Source organism: Propithecus coquereli, unplaced genomic scaffold, assembly GCF_000956105.1.
Source record: "Propithecus coquereli isolate 6110/MARCELLA unplaced genomic scaffold, Pcoq_1.0 Scaffold56, whole genome shotgun sequence".
Lineage (NCBI taxonomy): Eukaryota > Metazoa > Chordata > Mammalia > Primates > Indriidae > Propithecus > Propithecus coquereli.
In genome coordinates, this window is record NW_012151507.1 from 5462118 (window position 1) to 5482354 (window position 20237).

The 20237-nt window shown below is 40.7% G+C and overlaps 1 protein-coding gene across 2 annotated transcripts in view; it reads left to right on the plus strand.

Moving 5' to 3' along the window:
- DNM3 (dynamin 3) overlaps positions 1-20237 on the plus strand; it is a 607030-nt gene that overhangs the window by 578125 nt on the left and 8668 nt on the right. For both annotated transcript variants that reach the window (XM_012657777.1, XM_012657778.1), the window contains 2 exons: positions 5521-5747; positions 6294-6530. In XM_012657777.1, coding sequence (XP_012513231.1) covers positions 5521-5747; positions 6294-6530 — 464 coding nt within the window. The remainder of the gene's footprint in view (positions 1-5520; positions 5748-6293; positions 6531-20237) is intronic.

A 20237-nucleotide genomic window follows, 5' to 3' on the forward strand; every position in this document is an offset into this window, starting at 1 on the left:
TTTTTGTTCATTACAGAAGTGCCCTGTTGAGGACAAGGAAACTGGGATGGGGTGAACACCCAGCACTGTGCCATGTGTATGTGTTGATTTTTTAATTTGATCTAAAGTGAAGAAACCTTCAAGTGAGAGAATTAATAGTAAAATCACAACTAGAAAACTAATAGTTAGACTCCTAATTCTAAATTCCATCCACTTAACCCTGTTGCTTCTATAAATGTGTCTGGGTGAAAAAGCTAATTGTTCCTCCAGAACCCATAAATGCCTAAAACGGGATCCTCTATTTCTTCCTGGTCTGTGGAAAGCAATGCTGCGGCCTTTTTTCTTTGAAATGGGAATGGCTACTCGGCCTTCTGAAAAAGAATATGTTTCAGACAACTTTCATAAAGTTCAGAATTTGGTGGGCAGTTTCCTTTGAAAGTTTACATTAAGTGTTCTGCCACTCAAGTCTCCATATGGAATTGTTTAAGAAGTTTAAAGCCTAGCAATAAATGCCTGGCCTCAGACATACTGTAAGCCTTTGTCTATTGAAATGCAGCAGCTGTTTCATTACTTAAACATACCAGGTAACAGCAGCACAAAGAAATAGCAAGTTTATGACAAACGGTTGTTCTGGGCAGGCTACAGCCAAAGCAGCAGAATTTTGTTCAGGGCTTTAAAGCTAACGTCCACATAACACCCCATGACAAGCTTATTGTGATGGTCTCTTCTCTGTAGCTCACCCGACCAGAAATTCTCCATCAGAAAATCAAAGAGGTGGATTCAGCTTTATTCTAAAAATGTGCATGGCAAAATGGCATATAATTCTGTTTGAACATGTTGGACAATAACTCGTTGGATACTCATTTGTTTTCCCCAGCTTATATTAATAAATGAAGAAATTGAGGCTCCAACAGGTTGACTTGCCCAAGATCACACAGCTGGGGGACGCAGAGTCAAGGTTGAGATTCAGGTCTTCTCATTCATAGCCGATGTTGTCTCCATTTCAGAATCAGATAATGCGCATGACAGGGTTAGGAGAACTCTAAGTCAGCCCTCTCCAGCTAGAGGCCTCCTACCCCCACAGGGTATACGTGGGTTACCTTCCTAGAGGGTTAATTGTACTTGAGTATTTAGTCAGGATTTGTTTGAATATGAGAAACATTGTTTTAAAGCTTACAAACCCAGATAATACGAAATAGAATGTGGACATTTTATGAGTTTTTTAAAAAAATCAAACATGAAACCTAAAGGCATTTCACACTTGGGGTGTGCGCAGCCTGAGCCCCTGCAGCCCTGGAGGTCCACACTCTCTCTCCAGCCATTGGCACTTTGGTGGAAAATTAATAACATGTGCCCTAGTTTCAAAACTCACTGTAACTTTAATGTGTATGAAGTAAAGTGTTATTTTAAATGTTCATTATTCGAGGGGAAAGTACATCTTAAATACCAGAGCTTTATTCTGGTATTTAGGGCACTGATTTGTTTCCGCCGGCCAAGAATTCAGCATACCGCTCAAGACAAAGATCTCGGCCAGGACCCCAAAACCCCACTGTCCTGTCCTTGTCCCCAGCCTCCCACTATCACTCCCTGCCCGCGGCGACACTCTCCTGCTTTCTTGTATCATAGATTAGTTTTACTTGTTGTTGAATTTTGGAATCATAGAGTGTGTCCCTTTTTCTTCTAACTTTTGCTCAATGTTACATTTGTGAGTCAAAGGATGTTATTTTCAAAGAAGGAAAACTTCCTTGGTCTTTAGCAGAACTAAATCCCTGGGAAAAGCAAAGGAGGCTTAAGTAGGTATGAGAGAATTATGAGATCTCAGAGACCCACGAAATTCTAACCAAGCCTCCTCCCCAAAACTAAACAAAATTAAACTTCTCAATTAAATTTTGATGTATTAGTATGTGAATGAGAGATAGCATTGTGGATTGTGTTCCATACTGCGACCCTCCCCATTCTGGAAACAAAGAGGCATCAGGGAAATGGTTTCCTTGGTAACCAAACTGTATGAAAACCCTAGAAATGTCTATTTGTGAAGGTTTTAAAATGGTCTTAGTCATAACAAAGAAGGTTTAAGGTTCAAACATATCACAGGTTGCTAGAGAAGGGTTAAAGTAAGAAAGAGAGGAAAACATGTGGAACGTTTTTAATGACCTCACATTCCTTTACACTGAGCAGAGCGGCGCAGCGCAGTAATGCCTGTTTATCTAGCCTGGAGAGTTTGAGCTGGAATGAGGTTTTGTGTGTGAGAATTTTTGCAAACCGTACAAAGATATATAGGTTATAAGGTGTTATAATTAAAAACATAAATATTATTTCAAATCTCACATTCAAGTATAATTACTTTGTTATGTTCCGTGAACTGTTTTCTAAATGCTATCATCTAAAAGGGATCCACTTGGCCTCTAATTGTTGTGCAGAATCCTTGATATTTATATTTGTACCGCTGACCTACAGACTGCTCAGAAAGTCCCTGAAGTGTCTGGAAAGTCCCCCTACCTTTGTTCCAAACTCAAGTTGTAGCGCCACAAAGCTAGGTTAGCAGGAGGAAAGGAGAGGAGTCCCTCTAAAATTTGGCTTAAATGCAAAATGTTAACCTATTCTCTGTATTTATGTCACTCGATACCTGCACCATTGCAATAGCTTTCTATTGTCCCCCTGCCCCTATGTACCTAATGCCAATCTAGCCTATATACAGTAAAAATAATAGCTTTTGTTTATCGATCACTAACTGTATGCTAGGATCATGCTCGGCAACTTATATTCCTTCTTTCACTTAATCTTCATGACAACTCTTGAGGTCGCTACTACCATTATTCCTATTTTACAGATGAGGAACTTGAGACTCAAAGAGTTTGAGGTTTTTTTTTGCCCAAGAACAGTAAATGTTAGAGCTAGGACTCAAATCCAGAGTTTTCTGATTCCAAAGCCTACGTTCTGAAACCCACTGTGCTGTATTGCCATTTTCTCGCAAGCTAATAATACTCATATTATTTTAGAACATTGCCAAAGCTTTTGCTTAGTAGGCAACCTTTAGCGTGTAACATTTGGATGTGAAAGATTCGAGACAGATCCTTTGATCAGAATGCTGAAACAGGCCCTCATTTTACATCGTGGTTTGTTTGACGGTTGATTCTTAATTCAGATCTGCTTTAAATCTACTCTTGGAAGAATATTCTTTAGAATTGTGTTTAATAGATTCTAAGTGATACTCCAGTAAGATGTAAAGTTTCAACGGAGCTTAACCCAACTGATGGTCAATGCCAGGAAAATTGTCTGGTTTTGAGTTCTGAATTGCACCATCTATCCAAGTGCATACCCAACAATGGAAAATTTGTGCAAATGTCCATGACTCCTTGGGTACCTGCAGGTGTGTTCAGAAGTGAATAAAAATCTTTAAGGAGGGCAATGAAATATTCCTAAAGCCAAATCTACTACCTTTCCTCTAAATCTGACTTACTTTCTTGACATTTCATTTCGCGTTCTCCCACTGCTCCAAACGTCAGTGCTTGAAATGTCTTTGATTGTTCCTTTCTTCCTTGCCCTTCACATCCAAAGAGCACCAAGTCCAGTTGATTTTTCCTTTATAATGAAATTTATTTATTTTCATTTGTAATGACCCATCTTTTCTATTCTACTGCAACATTGCTAAATTAAACCCTTATCTCATGAATGATCTACAATAACTTTCTAACAGATTTGTCTCCACTATCTCCCTTGCAAATTCTTTTTCAATCACAGCCAGATTAATTTTCCTAAAAACTCTCATTTATTGTTTCACTTGCTTGCTTAAAATGTTTCCATGGCTCCCCACTATTGAGTGGATAAAGTTCAAACACATTTTCCTTGGCATTCAAGGCCTTCACGTCTGTCCTAGGTTTCCTGGCCAAATTTACATTCCACAACCAACAGACATAAACCTTTACTCCACCAAACAGTTCCCTGAATACATCTTGTATATTAGATGACTTCCACATTTAATCAGTTCACAAAATATGTGCAGGAAACACTTTTTATTTCAAAACAATGAAGCTGTGATTTAGCTGAATTGTTTTATTAGTGGAATTATTCACATGTTTTAATACCTTTAAAAGATTACAAAGCTATATGTTTTAGACTCTTGTCATTTCTGAGTAACAAATTTAACTATAATCCAGGAATTCTGAGTAGCTGACAGGTATTCTGTTGTCTGCGTGAACTTGTAACAATTAAATATACTGTCTTAGAAATATCCTTAGAGATATTCAGTGACTCTAGATAAGAGGTAGCTTTCTCATGTAACAGAGAAACTGAAAAATCCAAATTAGTTTATTTTGCTAGACTTACTTAAGTTAATTGATCTACTTGCTGCACCACTCTAATAATGTTCAAACATAAATTGTCTTTTCTAAGCGCTCAATCACAGTGGGATAATTGGGTAGTGGAATGAGCACTAGACTTCAAGTCAGAAGATTTTGGGTTCAACTTAATGCTGTGTGACCTTGGGCGAGTTATTTAAACTCTCCAAACTTGTTTATGCGTCTGTAAAATTGGAATAATAATACATGTTTCATCAGTGTGTGGTAAGAATTAAGTCATATAACTTGTCAAGGCACTTGGGACATACCACAATTCATTCTCATACTTTTATGTTTAATATTTCTGAAATGAAGATGCACCTTACGCTTAGTAACATCTTGACATTCTGTCATAGTTAAATTGATGGGTTTTTTTTTTTCTTCTTCTTCTTAGTGGCACATAATAGATTTGATGAGATATGGTGCTTGGTGCTCTCTCCTTTTGTGTTTTGCACTGTGTTCATCCTCTCCATTCTCATCCTGCTGCAAAATGCCCCTCCCTGAGGTTCCTACATATTTTCATACTTTAGTTTGTTTTTACAAATTTGTTGCCTAGGAAACCTCATGTCAATCCTCATCACTGGTAACCAACTTCTATTATAAACTTTGAGAAAACACAAAGTGTATTTTCTTTCACTTGTTTGTAAATCAACTTGCATATAGTTATATAAGGTTCTGTATGTAAAACACATTCACTTGTTGGTGCTAATTCCACTTCTGAAACAACATTGAAACTTAGAGTCTTCATAATTTTCCAGTGATTTTGGTAAAGGCTAAGTAAAGGACTGGAAATGCCAAGGGGTGGAAAACTTGTGTTATTACATACTTCCTCTTGAAAATACTCTGCTTACCCCATTGTCCTTTCCCTCTTCCATAGCCAAACAGCCTCAGACAACATTGCGGAATATGCTTGCGTAGCCAACAGGCCCCGTGCGGGTGAGGGCAGGGTTTGGTCTCTCTTCGACTCATCTAAGTTATCCCTCGGAATCGAGAGCCAGAACACAGGGGGAGACTGTTACTGGCACCAGTACTAGGGACAGGGAGCATGACGACAAAAACAAGAGTAAACAGATGCGTGATGCTTCCCTTTCCCGGGGTGGACACAGGTGGACGTCTGTGCACAGTCCCTGATCGCCACAGCCATGCTTACCCCATCCGATCATTCGTTCGTTACCATGGTTATTTTTCTGCGGTAATCTGCCAGGTTAAAGACTTCATAAACTCGGAGCTCCTGGCGCAGCTGTATTCCTCCGAGGACCAAAATACGCTGATGGAGGAATCCGCCGAGCAGGCGCAGCGGCGGGACGAGATGCTCCGCATGTACCAAGCCCTCAAAGAAGCCCTGGTGATCATCGGCGACATCAACACGGCCACCGTGTCCACGCCGGCCCCGCCCCCGGTGGACGACTCCTGGATACAGCACTCGCGCAGGTAGGAAGCCGGCCCGCCGCCCCGAGGCCTGCTGTGCCCGCAGGGTCTTGCTGAGAGAGCCTTGCTAACCCGCGGGACCCTGGAGGAAAAGCTGCTCGCGTCCAGGAGTTAGTTAGCAACCCCTTCAAGGCCCAGCACAGCGCGGCCTTTCCGTGGAGTGTCAGGCAGCCAGTGAACAGAATGAGACAATTCTATTAAGTCCTGAAATGAAAAGACAATCGAGTTAAAGCTTAAAAAAAAAACAAATTATAGAACACCGTGTTTACGATGTGTAAAATGCAATTTATGTATAGAGAGGAAACCCGCACGTGCGCAAATGCAGAATCTAGTCTCAAAGGATGCGCAAAGAAACTGGCACAGAGCGAGGGGGCGGCGGGAGGGAGACTGTTCGCCGTCTAATCTTTTATAACTTTTGACTTTCACAACACGTATCCGAGTTACGCAATCAAAAGATACTTTTGAAAGAGGAGTCAGGAAGCTATAACACTTTCTTAAAGACTAATTCACGTCCAAAGCGGGCGAACTACGATTTGTCTCTTTCCTCAGGTCGCCGCCTCCGAGCCCCACGACCCCAAGGAGGCCGACGCTGAGCGCGCCCCTCACCAGGCCCACGTCCGGCCGCGGGCCCGCGCCCGCCATCCCCTCCCCGGGCCCCCACTCGGGGGCGCCCCCGGTCCCCTTCCGGCCGGGCCCGCTGCCGCCTTTCCCCAACAGCAGCGACTCCTTCGGAGCCCCGCCGCAGGTGCCGTCGCGGCCCACGCGGGCGCCGCCCAGCGTCCCCAGGTAAGGCCGCGGCCGTCGGCGGGGTGCGCTTTGGTTCTCTTCTCGTAGCACGACAGACAGAATTTATTTGAAAAAGAAAACTGCAAGGATCTTATCATACATGTTTGCAACTTTCACACTGGAGGGGGACCAAAGGCAAACTGCCGAGCCTGTTCCACCATTTAAACACCGTCTGTGGTCATTAAAGTTTCCCATTTATCAACTGGCACAAAATAGGACCAAAGAAAACTGGGTCCCAGTGAATGACATTTTGGCAGCTGTTGGCAGAATTTGACTGAGGGCTTTGAAACAGAAGAGCTGTGGCTGGCTTGTGGCAATCTGTGTGCTCCCTAGGTCATGGGAGTTTCGTGGGCTCCCGCCTGGGCTTCTCCATTACCGGAGAATTCTAGAAAACCACTGACTTAAGGAATTACCCATCTGCCCTCTGAACTGTGATCCTTATACTGAATATTACCGTAATTTTAAGGTAGCCTGAATGAAATCCAGCTGATTGATCTGCAATTTTTTAAAAAAACTATGCATAAAAATTTTAACATAGACATAATGATTGCTGTGTGCAGTCACTAACCATACATGAGATAGCACATTGTGCATTTGAATAACACATTTTGACAATAATAAGCAGATTGTCAGGCCTACTCATGAAACAATATAGCTAATAAATAATGGAACTGCAAACATATAGTTGAAGCAATATTCTCACCTTCATACATCTATAGTCAAAATATATACATTGAGTATAATCACAGATTTTTAAGGTATACAGTACTAAGGGATTTTTCCCCTTCAAAATCAGAAATTTAAAAAGGAAAGAAAAGTATCCCATAAAGTTAATTTTTTAAAAATGAAATTCAGAGATGTACAATATTCATATGTTCCATGGACAAAAGTCTGACTAGTACACATATTGCAAAAACAGAACTCACTGCCACCCGCCCTGAAGGCTGAGTCGCCTCATCCACTGATCGTGGCGCATACACTTTATTTTGATCTTCAGCTCGTTGGGTGTAATGAAGAGAAAAAGGGGGACTTAAACTAGTAAACAAAGGGTGGTGGAGCAGGAGTAGCTGGAGATTTACAATCAGAAGACCTGGGTTGCTGCAGATCTCAGGCACCTTATTTAGCTCTGGTACAGGAGTTTCTCATCCTTGAAATAGGGAAAATTCAACAAGGTTGTTGCCAGATCGTGTGAGATGAGGTATTTGAAAGAGGGTGACAAACTATAGACTGTGGTTGGGCCGGGTGCCGTGGCTCACGAGCCGTGTAATCCTAGCACTCTCGGAGCCCAAGGCGAGAGGATCGCTTGAGCTCAAGAGTTCGAGACCAGCCTGAGCAAGAGTGAGACCCCGTCTCTATTAAAAATAGAAAGAAATTAGCTGGGCATGGTGGCACATTCCTGTAGTCCCAGTTACTCGGGAGGCTGAGGCAGGAGGACTGCTTGAGCCCAGGAGTTTGAGGTTGCTGTGAGCAAGGCTGATGCTACAGCACTCTAGCCCAGGCAACACAGCAAGACTTTGTCTCAAAAAAAAAAAAAACTTCAGTTGTTACTACTATCATCATCACTTTGGTCCTAATCAAAGAGGATATATATCCTCCCAATCCCATTTATTTCTCTAAATTCAACAGGCTTAGCTTACAATTTATTTGGAACTGAGCTAAATTTCTGGTACTAATAGTAATAGCCAACATTCGTTGTGCTCTCAATATGTGCTAGGCATTGTCCTAAGAGCTTTGCTTGTACGTTTTTGCGTAATGTTCACAACAACCCAGTAAGACAAATTATTATCCACCTTTTACAGATGAGGCACCAAGGTTAAGCAACGTGCCCACAGCGGTCCCTGGTGGAGCTGGCTTCCATACCAAGCAGTCTAACTCCAGAACCAGTCTCCCAGCCGTGGCCTCCAGGCTTCTCAGCCTCCTCACTACTGACATTTTTGCTGTGGGGGCCTTTCCTATCTATTGTAAAAGGCTTAGCAGCATCCCTGGCCTCGACCCACTAGAAGTCAGTTGCACTCTCCCAGCTGTGACCACTGAACATACCTCTAGCCATCGCCAGTGTCCGGTAGGGGAGTAAATTCCTCTCCACTTGAAAACCACTGCACCACAGTATTCAAAAGAATTTCCCTTCCGCATAACAAACATGAATTTCAGCATTGAGCCTCGCTATAAGAAAGATCAAATTTATTGTTTTAGAAAACCTCCGATTGACTTAGAAGGTGTCTGTCATCGTGCCAGGAAGGTATGGAGGCCACTGGAAGAGGGGGAGTTGACAGTAGGAGGGCGGGAGTCCATGCAGGACCTGTGTCTGTCGAGCTATGAGAAGGAACCAGAGCAACCTGGTGCTGCCCATCTCGGGAATGAACATGCATGTTTTGCCTGCTTGCTTGACTGCTCTCCCTCTCGGTTTGAGAAAAGCTAGCTTGCCAGTACCCTTCAGAAAAATCAACTTTTGAATGATTTGAATGCTAAATTGATTTGTTAAGCGGGGTGGAGTTGCCCTGGGTATTTCCAAGCTCGCATGCACGGGCAGCCGGGCGAGAACCGGTAGCCTGAGCCGGATGGCGGAGCCCCCGGGCTTAACGAGACTGCGTTGGGGCATTTATAAGACAACGGTTGCGTTATTTGAAATTTCTAGAATACCTCAAGTTAGAACCAGACTTAACTTGATCTGGCCTTGCAAAGAGTACCAAATTTAAAACAGAAATGAGAGCACAGAGTAAGAGGAAATTTGGTTGTTTTGTGCTGAGACTTGTTGTTTCCCTGCCAGTTCAGCGCACTGGGAGGGAAATCCCAGGGGTGAGGGGTGTCACCTGAGAGAGAGCAAGAAAGCCTCTGTCAGGGTCCCTATGCCTGTTAAAATTTAGCTTTAGATGGAGAATTCTGACCACATAAAGTCTGTTTTTAATAAAAGCCAGAGCAGGAATCCTACCAAATACAAGCCAGAAATGGGGTTTAGGATTTCAAAAAAAGAGAGAGAAAGAAAGAAAGAAAAAAATTGAGGGACGCTCTTGTTGAAACTTCACCTTGTTCTATTTATTTATATATTCGCTACTCCCTTCGTGATTTACTTCCGTTTTCTCTATTAAAAAGTTGAAATGTCATTATCCATCATCTCCAGGAAAACAACCCTGAGCTTTCAGAGAAGGAAGTTTGATTTTTTCCCCCCCAAGTTCTTTGCTTTCTTAAGGGCCCTTTCCCCTCTTTTATCTGAAACCAGAAACTCATGACGTGACAAGACAGCACAAAAGGTGTCCCACCAGCTCCCGGTTGGGCTTTAATATTACAAAGGCAATAACTGGACTTTTAGAGGCAAGAGATTCTGCCGTTCAGCATGTGCCTGTGCTCAGTTTTCTTCTGGATAATTCGTGACTTCATTAGCAAGTTATGATCTTGAGTTTTAAGAGCATATATATTTTTATGTTACCCCTACTCAAAGGTAATCAAAGCACTTACAATTGTACAGAAACCATGAGTGTTCTACTTTTTTAAAAAGTATCATTATTGTATCTTTCCATTCCAATATAAAGGGAGAGGAAGGAGAGAGGTGGTGGAGTCATTTTTGGCCCAGCTGCTCAAGCGGTTCTGGTTTATGTGCATGGAGCCTTTTTTCAGCAAGGGATCTGGAATATTGCAAACTCCATGCCTGTTTTAATTAATTCCACTTGAACTAAGGGAGCATCTTTATCCCCAAGAGACTCACTGGTATGGATGCTTCTGTCATTAGTAAGTTGAGTATACACAAATCTGGTATTTGGGGGACATTTTCTCTCGCCAGAATATCCACATCGTCCCCTACCCGCCCACTTCCACTCGGCTTTTCTGAAGGGGTTAAACCTTGTTTGAAAATCCACGCCAGTGTGTATTTGTTTAGCAAGATGATCTTAAACAGCCCTCACCACCTCTTTAGGGTCACTATCCTCTTAACTGAATTTCCTAATCTCCATCAGACATTAACTTTAGAGCTGATGTAGCTATTTTCAGTTACAGCTTCTTAAAATTAGTTAATTGGGAATCATAGCCTTTGATATTAACAGAACAAATTAACTGAATCAGAGTGTGTTTTTCCTGGCAATAACCGATTCTGGCATTATTTCACTCATCTGTCTTCCCCTCTTTCTTCGGACTAAGCTATTTTGCAATGGTCAAAAGGGGACAGGGTGGGAGGAAAGGTCTCTCTCTCTATCCAAGGAAGAACAAACTTGATTTACCTCATCACTCAATCTTCCATTCAGAAAAAAAAAAAAAAAAATGAAAAACAGAAATACTTTCTTTTGACCACACTTGTTCACCAAGTCCAATGGTATCTTTTAAAAATAGCAAAACTGAATCTGGCTTTAACTCCAGCTCATCTGCATGACAGAAACCAACATGGAAACCAAGAAACGCTCCACTGACAGAGTCTCTGGTGAGCCCCACGATGAAGCTGATGCCCCGCACTGCGCGGACAGCCCCAGGGTCCCCAGGGTAGCATCAGGATTAGCCCAGAGTCTCCCACTATGTCCACGCCCTGATGTGGTTTCCTTGGCTTCACGTGGCACACTGTAAGACTCGCAGTCCCACATTTTCAGTAATTTATTACGAAATCAACCATGCCAAAAGATTTATAAATCTTTCTAACTAAAGAGCCAATCAATACACTTATAGTCTTTTCTTTACAAAGATAAAAGCCCTTTAGGTCTCCTAACAATTTGATTTTGTTTTCAATGTTTGACCTTGACGGCTGGCAGAGCTACATGTCTTTTACGTATTTTACAGGTTGATATCATTGACAGTTAATACAGAATCCCCTTCACTTAGGGATAAGGTCTTCTGGTTTTGTTTTTTTAGCCAGTCCCCCAAATTTTGAATAAGGACAAACCCACAGTTCTTATGAGTGTGTCTTTGCATCCCTCACATCAAGGTTTGGTGCCATGAAGGAGGAAGCTGCTGAGCCCTGAAGTCGTGGGCTAAGGGACGGACAGTTAAGCAACTTGTGTGACTAGCCTGTCTCTGATTCCCCTGCAGTCATGTACTGGAAACCTCCTGACTTACCCTCTCCTCAGCTGCCCTCTAAAAGCATGACTTCTTTTAGCAGCTGAGTGTCATTTCCGGCAAATGATGAACTCACCTTGTGACTTCCGATGTCAGCCATGAGCTTTCTATTTTCCTCACCATTCGCCCCCTTTAAAGAACAAATAAATAAATTTATAATTAGGTATTCTCATTTTTCAGGAAACAGTTTTTATTTTTAGCAACTGGACTTAAAAGCAAGCAAAGATTTTTAAAAAGTATGATTGCTAAGAACAGAAACAATTTTGAGGTGTTCTTTTTGATTCTTAATATTTGAGGCAACTTTGTTACAAAATTTGTTATTGAAACCCCCAAATGTAATTAATAATTTGCTGCAGGTTTAACATGAGTTGTCATGATGCTTAATATACTTTAATGAAAATAGAATTTTGGCCACATGGTGTTCCCTAAAGAAAATGTCCACTTCAATTTAAGCCCCTCGGTTAAATATCCCATCAAAAGCTTCATTCCAATTTCCATGACGACTCTGGTTGTAACATAATATTTCACTGGGGTGAATCAATGGTTAATGTCAAAGTTTTTCATTCTTTAAGTCTTGGTTTCAATCTGGTTTAAGTGAAAGTAAAATTAGTTTGGTGGTTTCCTTCTTGGGTCTAGCAAACTTGAGTCTACTTTGCACAAACATTTCCATCCTGCCATGGTTCAGATGACTGGCAGTCTGTTTAGGCGAGGCCCAGAAACAGAATGCAAATGTTCCGAAGGTCAGAATTTGGGAGCTTTGCAGATGCCCCAAGGTAGACTTCAGATTGCCGTTACGTTTTCAATGTCTCCCTTATCTTACTTTTCCAAACATCCTATGTTGCAAGAGGAGAAAAGGAAAATAAGAAAGGATCTACATGAGGCAAAGTACAAGTAACATAAATGCAGACAGGCGGCAGTAAATACAACAATATGCTGCTGTTAGCCCAGTGGTAACTGGCATTAAGTTAACCAAACACAACTGCTTCCACATCCCATGACAAATAATAGCAAATAGCTCTGTCGTTGTTCTCTTTCGGACTCTAAACTGCAAAGCTTCAACCACTCTAGGGAAAGCCTTCCCGAGTTTCAGGGTACCCAGGCCTGCCCAGGGTTCCACCTGATTGATAGAGGAAGACAGCCAAGACAGGAGTCTGGCAAAGCAGCCACTGGCCAGTGAAAAATGCACAGTAAATGATTATTATTCTTCCTGTGGCCAGTCAGCAGCAAATTGTCACCAGTTGGAATCTGCTGAATGTTCCTATATACAAGTTGATGTCAGCTCAAAGGAGGGGAAAAAACGTTCCACCCAGTGTAAGCAGACACAGACTTGTAGACACATACAAGCTGGTACTTTAGTTTTCTCACTGCACTCTTTTGTTTCCCTCACCGTAAGAAAAGAATGATTTTACAGGCAAACCTTCGCATTCAGACAGTTCTGGTTGGATGGTGTGTTTCTCAGTGACTTTAGTGATTTTTAGTGATTCATGGCACAACATCATTGGTGGCTCTTTCACCTCTAAATTTTATCCAAGCAGCAAAGTATACGAATGAGCTGCTGGGGACTTTTTCCTCCTTTCTCACTTATCAGCTATTGCGAAGGATTAGAAGTGAAATTTAAATAACGCTTACTAGAGTTGCTTTAGCTGACGACGGCCAGGAAATTAAAAATGAAAATGTAAATGCTGCATCTGTCACTCAGTATGTGCCTTAACTGCCTACCTCCAGCAACATAAGAAAAAGTTGAGGATTTAGCTGAGGGTTTCATGGCCTTGCACACTTTTCATAACTTAATTGCTGCTTAAATGTAGAATTCTAAAATGCCCGACATTGAAATTCTTTAGTTTACCAGTACCAACATATTGTAAGCATTGTCTGGGGGAACCTCTGAATCTAAACACATATTTACACCCTTTAGTTGCCAAATGACATCCATCTGGCTTACCAAATGTTGTTGCCAAGAGAATACTGCACTTTTGGTCTGGCCAGTATTTTAAATGTGGCGGATGGGAAAACGGTGTTGGTAAGGCATCGGATTTGAGAGAATCTGCATGTGTATTAATGCCACATTATTTAAGTATTTAGATGAAGTTTAAATAACATGGCAACTCTGCCCCCAAATAGAACTTCTATATAGGGCAAAGTCTAAAGCCACAAGGTATTTAGGCAGCCCCATCAGGGCTTGGTACTACTGTCTTTTCCTTCTGGCTACTTTTCAGGCATCAGAGCCACATGATATAGACACAACCACAAATGGCAAGTGCTTTAATTTCTTGAATTATTTTTTTTGACTATTCCCATAAGCACTAGGAAATGTTCACTCCTGTTTTCCAGTCAAAACTATCAGCTCATGTGAATCACAGAAAGAACACATTCCATCTAAGGATCAGAAAAAAATGTTGAATCAAAACGGCAAGTAGCAAAATTCTCATTTATAATCAATAACAAGGCAGGGCCTTCCTAACTTCAGTTGCTCAAAGATGTGGAGAATTTCAAATCTCCATAAACTCAACTTTTTTTCCTTGTTGGAAATTAATTTAAAAATGAGAAAATAGGAAAAGGTGTAAACACTTTTGTTACTGCTCTTACAGAAACCTAGTAAATGTGCAAGTTAATATGAAATTTAGAAATAAGCTCCATTCCTTCCCTGCTTTTTTGGTAGAAGGGCTAATGTACTCACTAGGAAGAGAATAAGGTAAAGACCTGCTTACCTCAAACTAGTTATACCACCACAAGAGAATCCATAATTGTCTATTGTAATTTTGAAAACTAAGAGGAGGTAAGACAATTTGAGAAGGCCTTAGGTGGTTTCAGAATGATGTGGGAAATAGTCTTATTTTACAGTCAAATATACCACTTGCCTCCACCTTGTAAATATTACCTGTGTTTGGTGTCACATTTTCATGAAACAGCATTATCCAAATTTATTTTTGGTCTATACACTTAAATATTTAACATTTATTTGTAGCATTTCATTTATCTCAAAAGATTATATATCTCATCTAGTATATAGCTCATCTAGAATGAGACCTCTTATGAGAGTAGGAGAGGAAAAGGGCTTTTAAAGGCATTTTGTAGTCCAGAGAGGCTACAATGAAATGATTCCACTTGGGAATGGATATTTATGTAAGATACGTTCTGTACCATGTGTATTTTTTTTAAGTTTACATTAGGATTATTCTCAAAGCCAATTTTAAGAGTGAATGGAATTTTTCCCTCAAGTAAATCTGCCCTTAAGTATCATGCTCAAGGGCCTGTACCACAAAGTCGGCCCCGCTACTTTAAGTTAGAATGCCATTCACCAAGGAAAAGCTATAAAAACTGGGGAAAACATCTACTTATTTTTTAAAACAATTAGAATCACTTTTTGCTTTTCAGTAGTGTTGGAAAATATTTTAATAAGTACAATAATAAAACTTCATGTGAGGCAAATTGTACCTTAATTATTGCCTCTTGGGGTAGAAAAATTAAGGAAATATTAGTAAACGTGTTAACTAGAGAAACCACTGCAGTAATTTCCCTCCACACACCTAGGTCTGAAGTCAAAATAAAATCTGTGAGCTGAATATTATTTGCATGAAAGCAGAAGTATAGTTTTAGCTCTAGCAATAGTAGCACTCAGGACTAAGAGGAACAGACCAGAAAACTCTCTGTGACTCATCAGTAGGTTGTGGTTAACTTACTTAAATGTTCTATAATTCAGTTTAGGAATCTGTAATTAGGGATGTTGGTATAATTCCTGGAAGTGTTTTAATATTTCAAACACTCGAACTTATTCCATCACCATATTAATACTTAAGGCCTGAAAAATTAATAAGTATATTGAAAATTCATTTTAAGGCACAACGTCTTTTAATAAACACATTGAAATTGTGTTTCTTGCTTTTGCTTACAACTTTGGTGTGTGATTGATTACATTTTAGAGATCTCCTTCCTTTTTTCTGTATCTTCCTCCTCCAACTCAAGACCTCTTCTCCATTTATGGCTATGTGATATATATTGTTCATTCACAGTCTTCTAGGTGACTGAACAACACAAGGAGCCACTCGGGCCAATCACCATTGCTACTGAATTGTTCCAAAGTCTCATTCCCTGCCTAGGAAGAAGTTTCAGTAAAATATTCCAATGGGTCACAAGGAATCTTTGCAATTTGTAAATAATTTCATAGTCTCCATAGACCGTTCACAGTCTTCAGTTAAACGTTATTATTTTTGTCATTAAAGTTTGCATTTCTATTTTTTCCTATGGATTTCACACCACTTATTAAAGTGCATTTTAAGGTATAAAAATATGTCGCTAGAATAATGAAGGTGAGGCTGACCATTGTCTTCAGTTCAGACAGCAATGTTGAATTGGAAAAACAAAGATTTTAGAATATTCCTCTTTATTGCATTTATCGCATCCCTGCTTTGCACCCCAGTCCTCTGACTTCCCTTGTCTTTCAGCTGAGGCCTACACTCAATTATATAGAACAGTCTTCCTCCAGTTACTTATGTCGGACACCTGCCTTCTAGCTGTGTTTGGCAGGCGAGCAGGATGAGGTAATAATCAGAAGAAAATGTTCTGGCTTTTTGGCCTCATCCACGCACAACATTATTCAAAACAGTTCTCTCTGGGGAAGAACGGAGTTGCTTTGAGATCCCCCGGTCTAACGTTCCATAGGAGTGTGGCAGAAAAAAAACTGTAAACACTTTTGATCCCTTCTAGAATAATGGAAAGATAAATGATGTCTGCCTTGACCCATCCTTTCAGTAATGTTTACGGGCAGTTAGATGTATGTGGAAACGAGAGCCTTTCATTTGTAAACATTTTGGCTTTACTTTCCCCACGTCCAGCCATCTTCTTAAGCATGGCCTCTGTGGTCATTACAGCCCTGTTTTCCTAAAAGCATATTTTGTGAACTATTTCTCCAGGATGATGGCAGTTTTTTGTAAGACACATGCCTAAAAGACATATGGTTTTCATAGATTTTCCGTCTAGACTGGCTTTATTTAGTGACTTTAGGTCTGAATTGGTCTAGTTAAAGTTTCTGTAGGAGCTTGTATAAAAGTTTAAAATGTGGGCATACCATTAAGGTGTAAAACAAAACGTTTGACTTCTTATTGGCAAGAGATTAAAAGGGACTGGTTGAAAATTTCCTTCAGGTTAAGTAATTCTGATCATTTTGTGTGCCCACTCATCCATTCCACCCCCACAACGCTGTCCAAAATGGAAAGGCTTACCCTAAAAATCCGATAACTGCTAAATTCATATACTCCTGTTTTCCTGAGTAAATGCTTTGTGTTCCAGTTGATGTGTGTGTGCGTTAGAAAGCCCTAATTCTTTCTGCAGATTCTTTACATGGCTCAGGGGACACATGATTCCTTGCCCTTTTAGCACCAAGTTTTACAAACACAGCATTTCTCTCATTTTAAAAAAGCATCCAGCAAGCCACTGAGTAAAAGAGACCAAACCCTTAGGAATTTCGCAGTGCCTTCAACCAACAGTGAAAATTCCATTTTAAAATGTGGTTCTTGAGCCAGTGTCAAAGACTCATATAGAAACAATATGACACTTTCAGGGGAAAAGAATGACTTCTAGACGTGCCCAGAAATCAGTCTGTTGCTCCCTCTTCCGTAAGAGCTAATACTGCAGCCCCGGTCCAGCTTAACTGCACCCGAGAGGGGAGACTGGCAGATGGGAGGAAATGTGGGCCGTTCTGTCTCCACGAGTATCATCACTTGGCTTCTCACTGAGCATTTAATTGGACTTAGTCATGTATTTGTTCACTGACATGGCAGCTTGCGAGGCACAATGCCTTTCTGTTTTTCTCTATTTGCTTAAAAAAAAATTTTTTTAATTTGAGCTCTAAGGCATGTTAGAGCTCCTCCTGCTGGACTTTTTTAAAAGAAAAACTGGGATGATTAGTACACGGCAATTCTTTGTGTGCGTTTTTACCACTTGGACTGACATAAGTGACCAAAAGAATATCATGGGTACATTTAAGACTGACCTTTTAATTCACCAGGTATTAAGGTCAGGCAGAGACGAAATATTGGGATTACACGAATCTTCTCTAAGTCTTTGAATTCCTCATGTTCTTTCTGTTGCCATTACAAACATAAAAGGAAATGGAGAGTTAACTCTTCTATCGCTGTTTCTAGTTACATAGCTACGCCCTCTGAGGTAAGGCCCCAAGTCATGCACCCACACTAGAAAGGCTCTCGCTGTCTCTCAGGAAGGAACAAAATGTGTTTTCCATCTTCCCAAAGCAGAAATGAATTTGACAGTTTTATAGAGAGATTCAAAGTGTTGCCTTTTTCCTATCTTTTCTTTTTCCTTCTTCTTCTTGACTTGCGATAACAAAGGAATGCACAGCTCAGAGTGGAAGCTGCCTCTCCCAGTAGCTGGGTCTCAGCACCTCCTTCCCACCCTCTCCTCTTTCCCACAAATGGGACAAGGAGTCAGCCTGGTGCCTGGGGTGGGAGGGGAGAGCAGGGCAGGGAGAAAGGACAGAAGAAGAAGAGCGTCAGGAAAACATTTACCCCATCCACCATCAATGGAAGTAGGTTTCTACAGTACATAAATTCTTAGAAGTCTCTATGGGAATTAGAAAGGGCTGGGGAGGAAGGGAGAAAGGGAAGGAAAAGAAGGAAGGAGAAAAGAAAAAAAATTATTGGAAGCGACACTGTCTAACTTCCTTCAATAGCCATATGCTTATAAATCTCCTAAACAACCCCACGCTTTCTCTGTGTGCAGCCTCCTCTCACGGCCCCTCCGCCCCACCGCGGCCTTGCATCTCTTTTAGTCCTTTACTCCCCCCAGGTTCTCTGTTGTCAGTGATACAGTGTGGAGGCCAAAATATAAAAAATTCAAAAGTGATGCTGACTTGCGATAAATAAGACAATGCTTGATTTCTCAAACTGGCAGTACTTTTTCTGGCTTTCTTTCCTTCACACACACCTCTTCCTATTCCTGGAATGCCAGTCCCCTCAACTTTCCCTGCTTTCTGGAAGTCCTTCCAATCCCCCAGCCTCCTTCCAGTGCCAGGCTAGGACTCGAGTGTCGCTGAAACTCCTGAAGCACAATCCTGTTGTAACACTTACCCTACTGCCGTCACTGTTAAATTGTCTCTCCTCATCTCAACAAGAAACTCCTTCTGGGCAGTGACCGTCTTTATTTCTGCATCTCTAACTCCCGGTATAGTGCCTAGCGCACAAGCAGCCCTTACTGAGGGCATGAAAGAATATGAGTTGACTTACAATGCTTAATCAGAATTTATTTTGGAATTAGCCCAATACTTAAGTGTATTTTATAAAACAATTTAAGCCCACATTGGAAACCTTGCCTGAGTGAATGCTGTTGTAAAATTCTTTTTACAAATCATACACTGAACAGAGTTAATGTGAGCAAATCATCCTTTGAGCTGCCTTTTTGCCACAACCACAGAAGTGGGTATGTTGGTACCATACCTTCGGGTGAAATCCAAGTTAGATATTTGGGACAATGTAAAGAAGGTGTGACAAGGAAGATTATATTATCATTTATCCCAGAGACTTACTTACGTAGGATATGTTTGTATTATCAATTAACAATTGTGGACTATTTTTCTCCTTATGTTCTTATTTCGAATTGCATGAATGGATTCATATTTTCCCAGTGGCATACGTTATAAAATCATGGGTTCATTTTCACAGAGGAAAGAAAGGCTGGCTTTAATATGTAGCAAGAATCAGAGAATTCCCTAAATCCTCTAAATGGGTTCCAAGTCCTATGTTCTTTCCAACATCTACTGTAAACTATTCTTGGACAGTATTAGCTCACTCTGTTACTTAAGCCAAAAAGGCCAAAAATATGCTGGATAGCACCCTATAGTATTTTTGATAATAAATTACAAAATACTATCTTCCATGTGGAGAAAATCATGACTGCTGTAGCATTCTCCTGAACTTAGCCTCACACCTTCTAGTTATATAAAGCCTATTTATTGAGCAAATGATCTAAAAAAGAAGCAAAGTACAAGTATATTGCTGAAATTTAAAATACTGTGTCTCATAATCTGTTCTCTTAGAGCAGACAAGAGAAGTAGAGGTCCCGGGTCATGGTTAGTTGCCTCTCCGTTTCACCTAGAGTTGTGCTCCTACCAGATTTATCCCTGGGCCCATTCGTTCATTCACATTCATGTTCACTGATGCACCGACTAGGACCTTAGGCCTAATGTCCTAATTGCTGAGGCAGGTGCCGCAGAAGGCAGTAAGAAGTATAAGGCGTAATCTCAGTTCACATGAGGTTTAGAATATTGTTCAGATGATAACATATACATGCCTCAAACTTTGAAAAATAATGCAAAAATTAAATATTTCAAGAGAGTCATAAAGAAGTAAGGCCTTTCAATTCCTGAAAACTCAAAACAGTTTTTGTTTTCTTTTTCTTTTGTTTGTTTGCCAAGAAATTTGTTAGATGTAGCCAATAGAAAGGAGATGCCTTACTTCTAGTGGTTCAGTAAACATAACCCTTCATTTTGTTTTTTTTGGACTCATATTGTCAATAAGATTAAAAGTTGGGCAAGTTGATACAAGATTCTAGTGGCTCTTAGAAACCCAGAATGTATAACTCTCCCATGATCCTAAATGTAATTATATGTAAATTGAATTTTTGAGATAGTTATATTTCAAAGCTTCAATTATATTTAATAAGTAG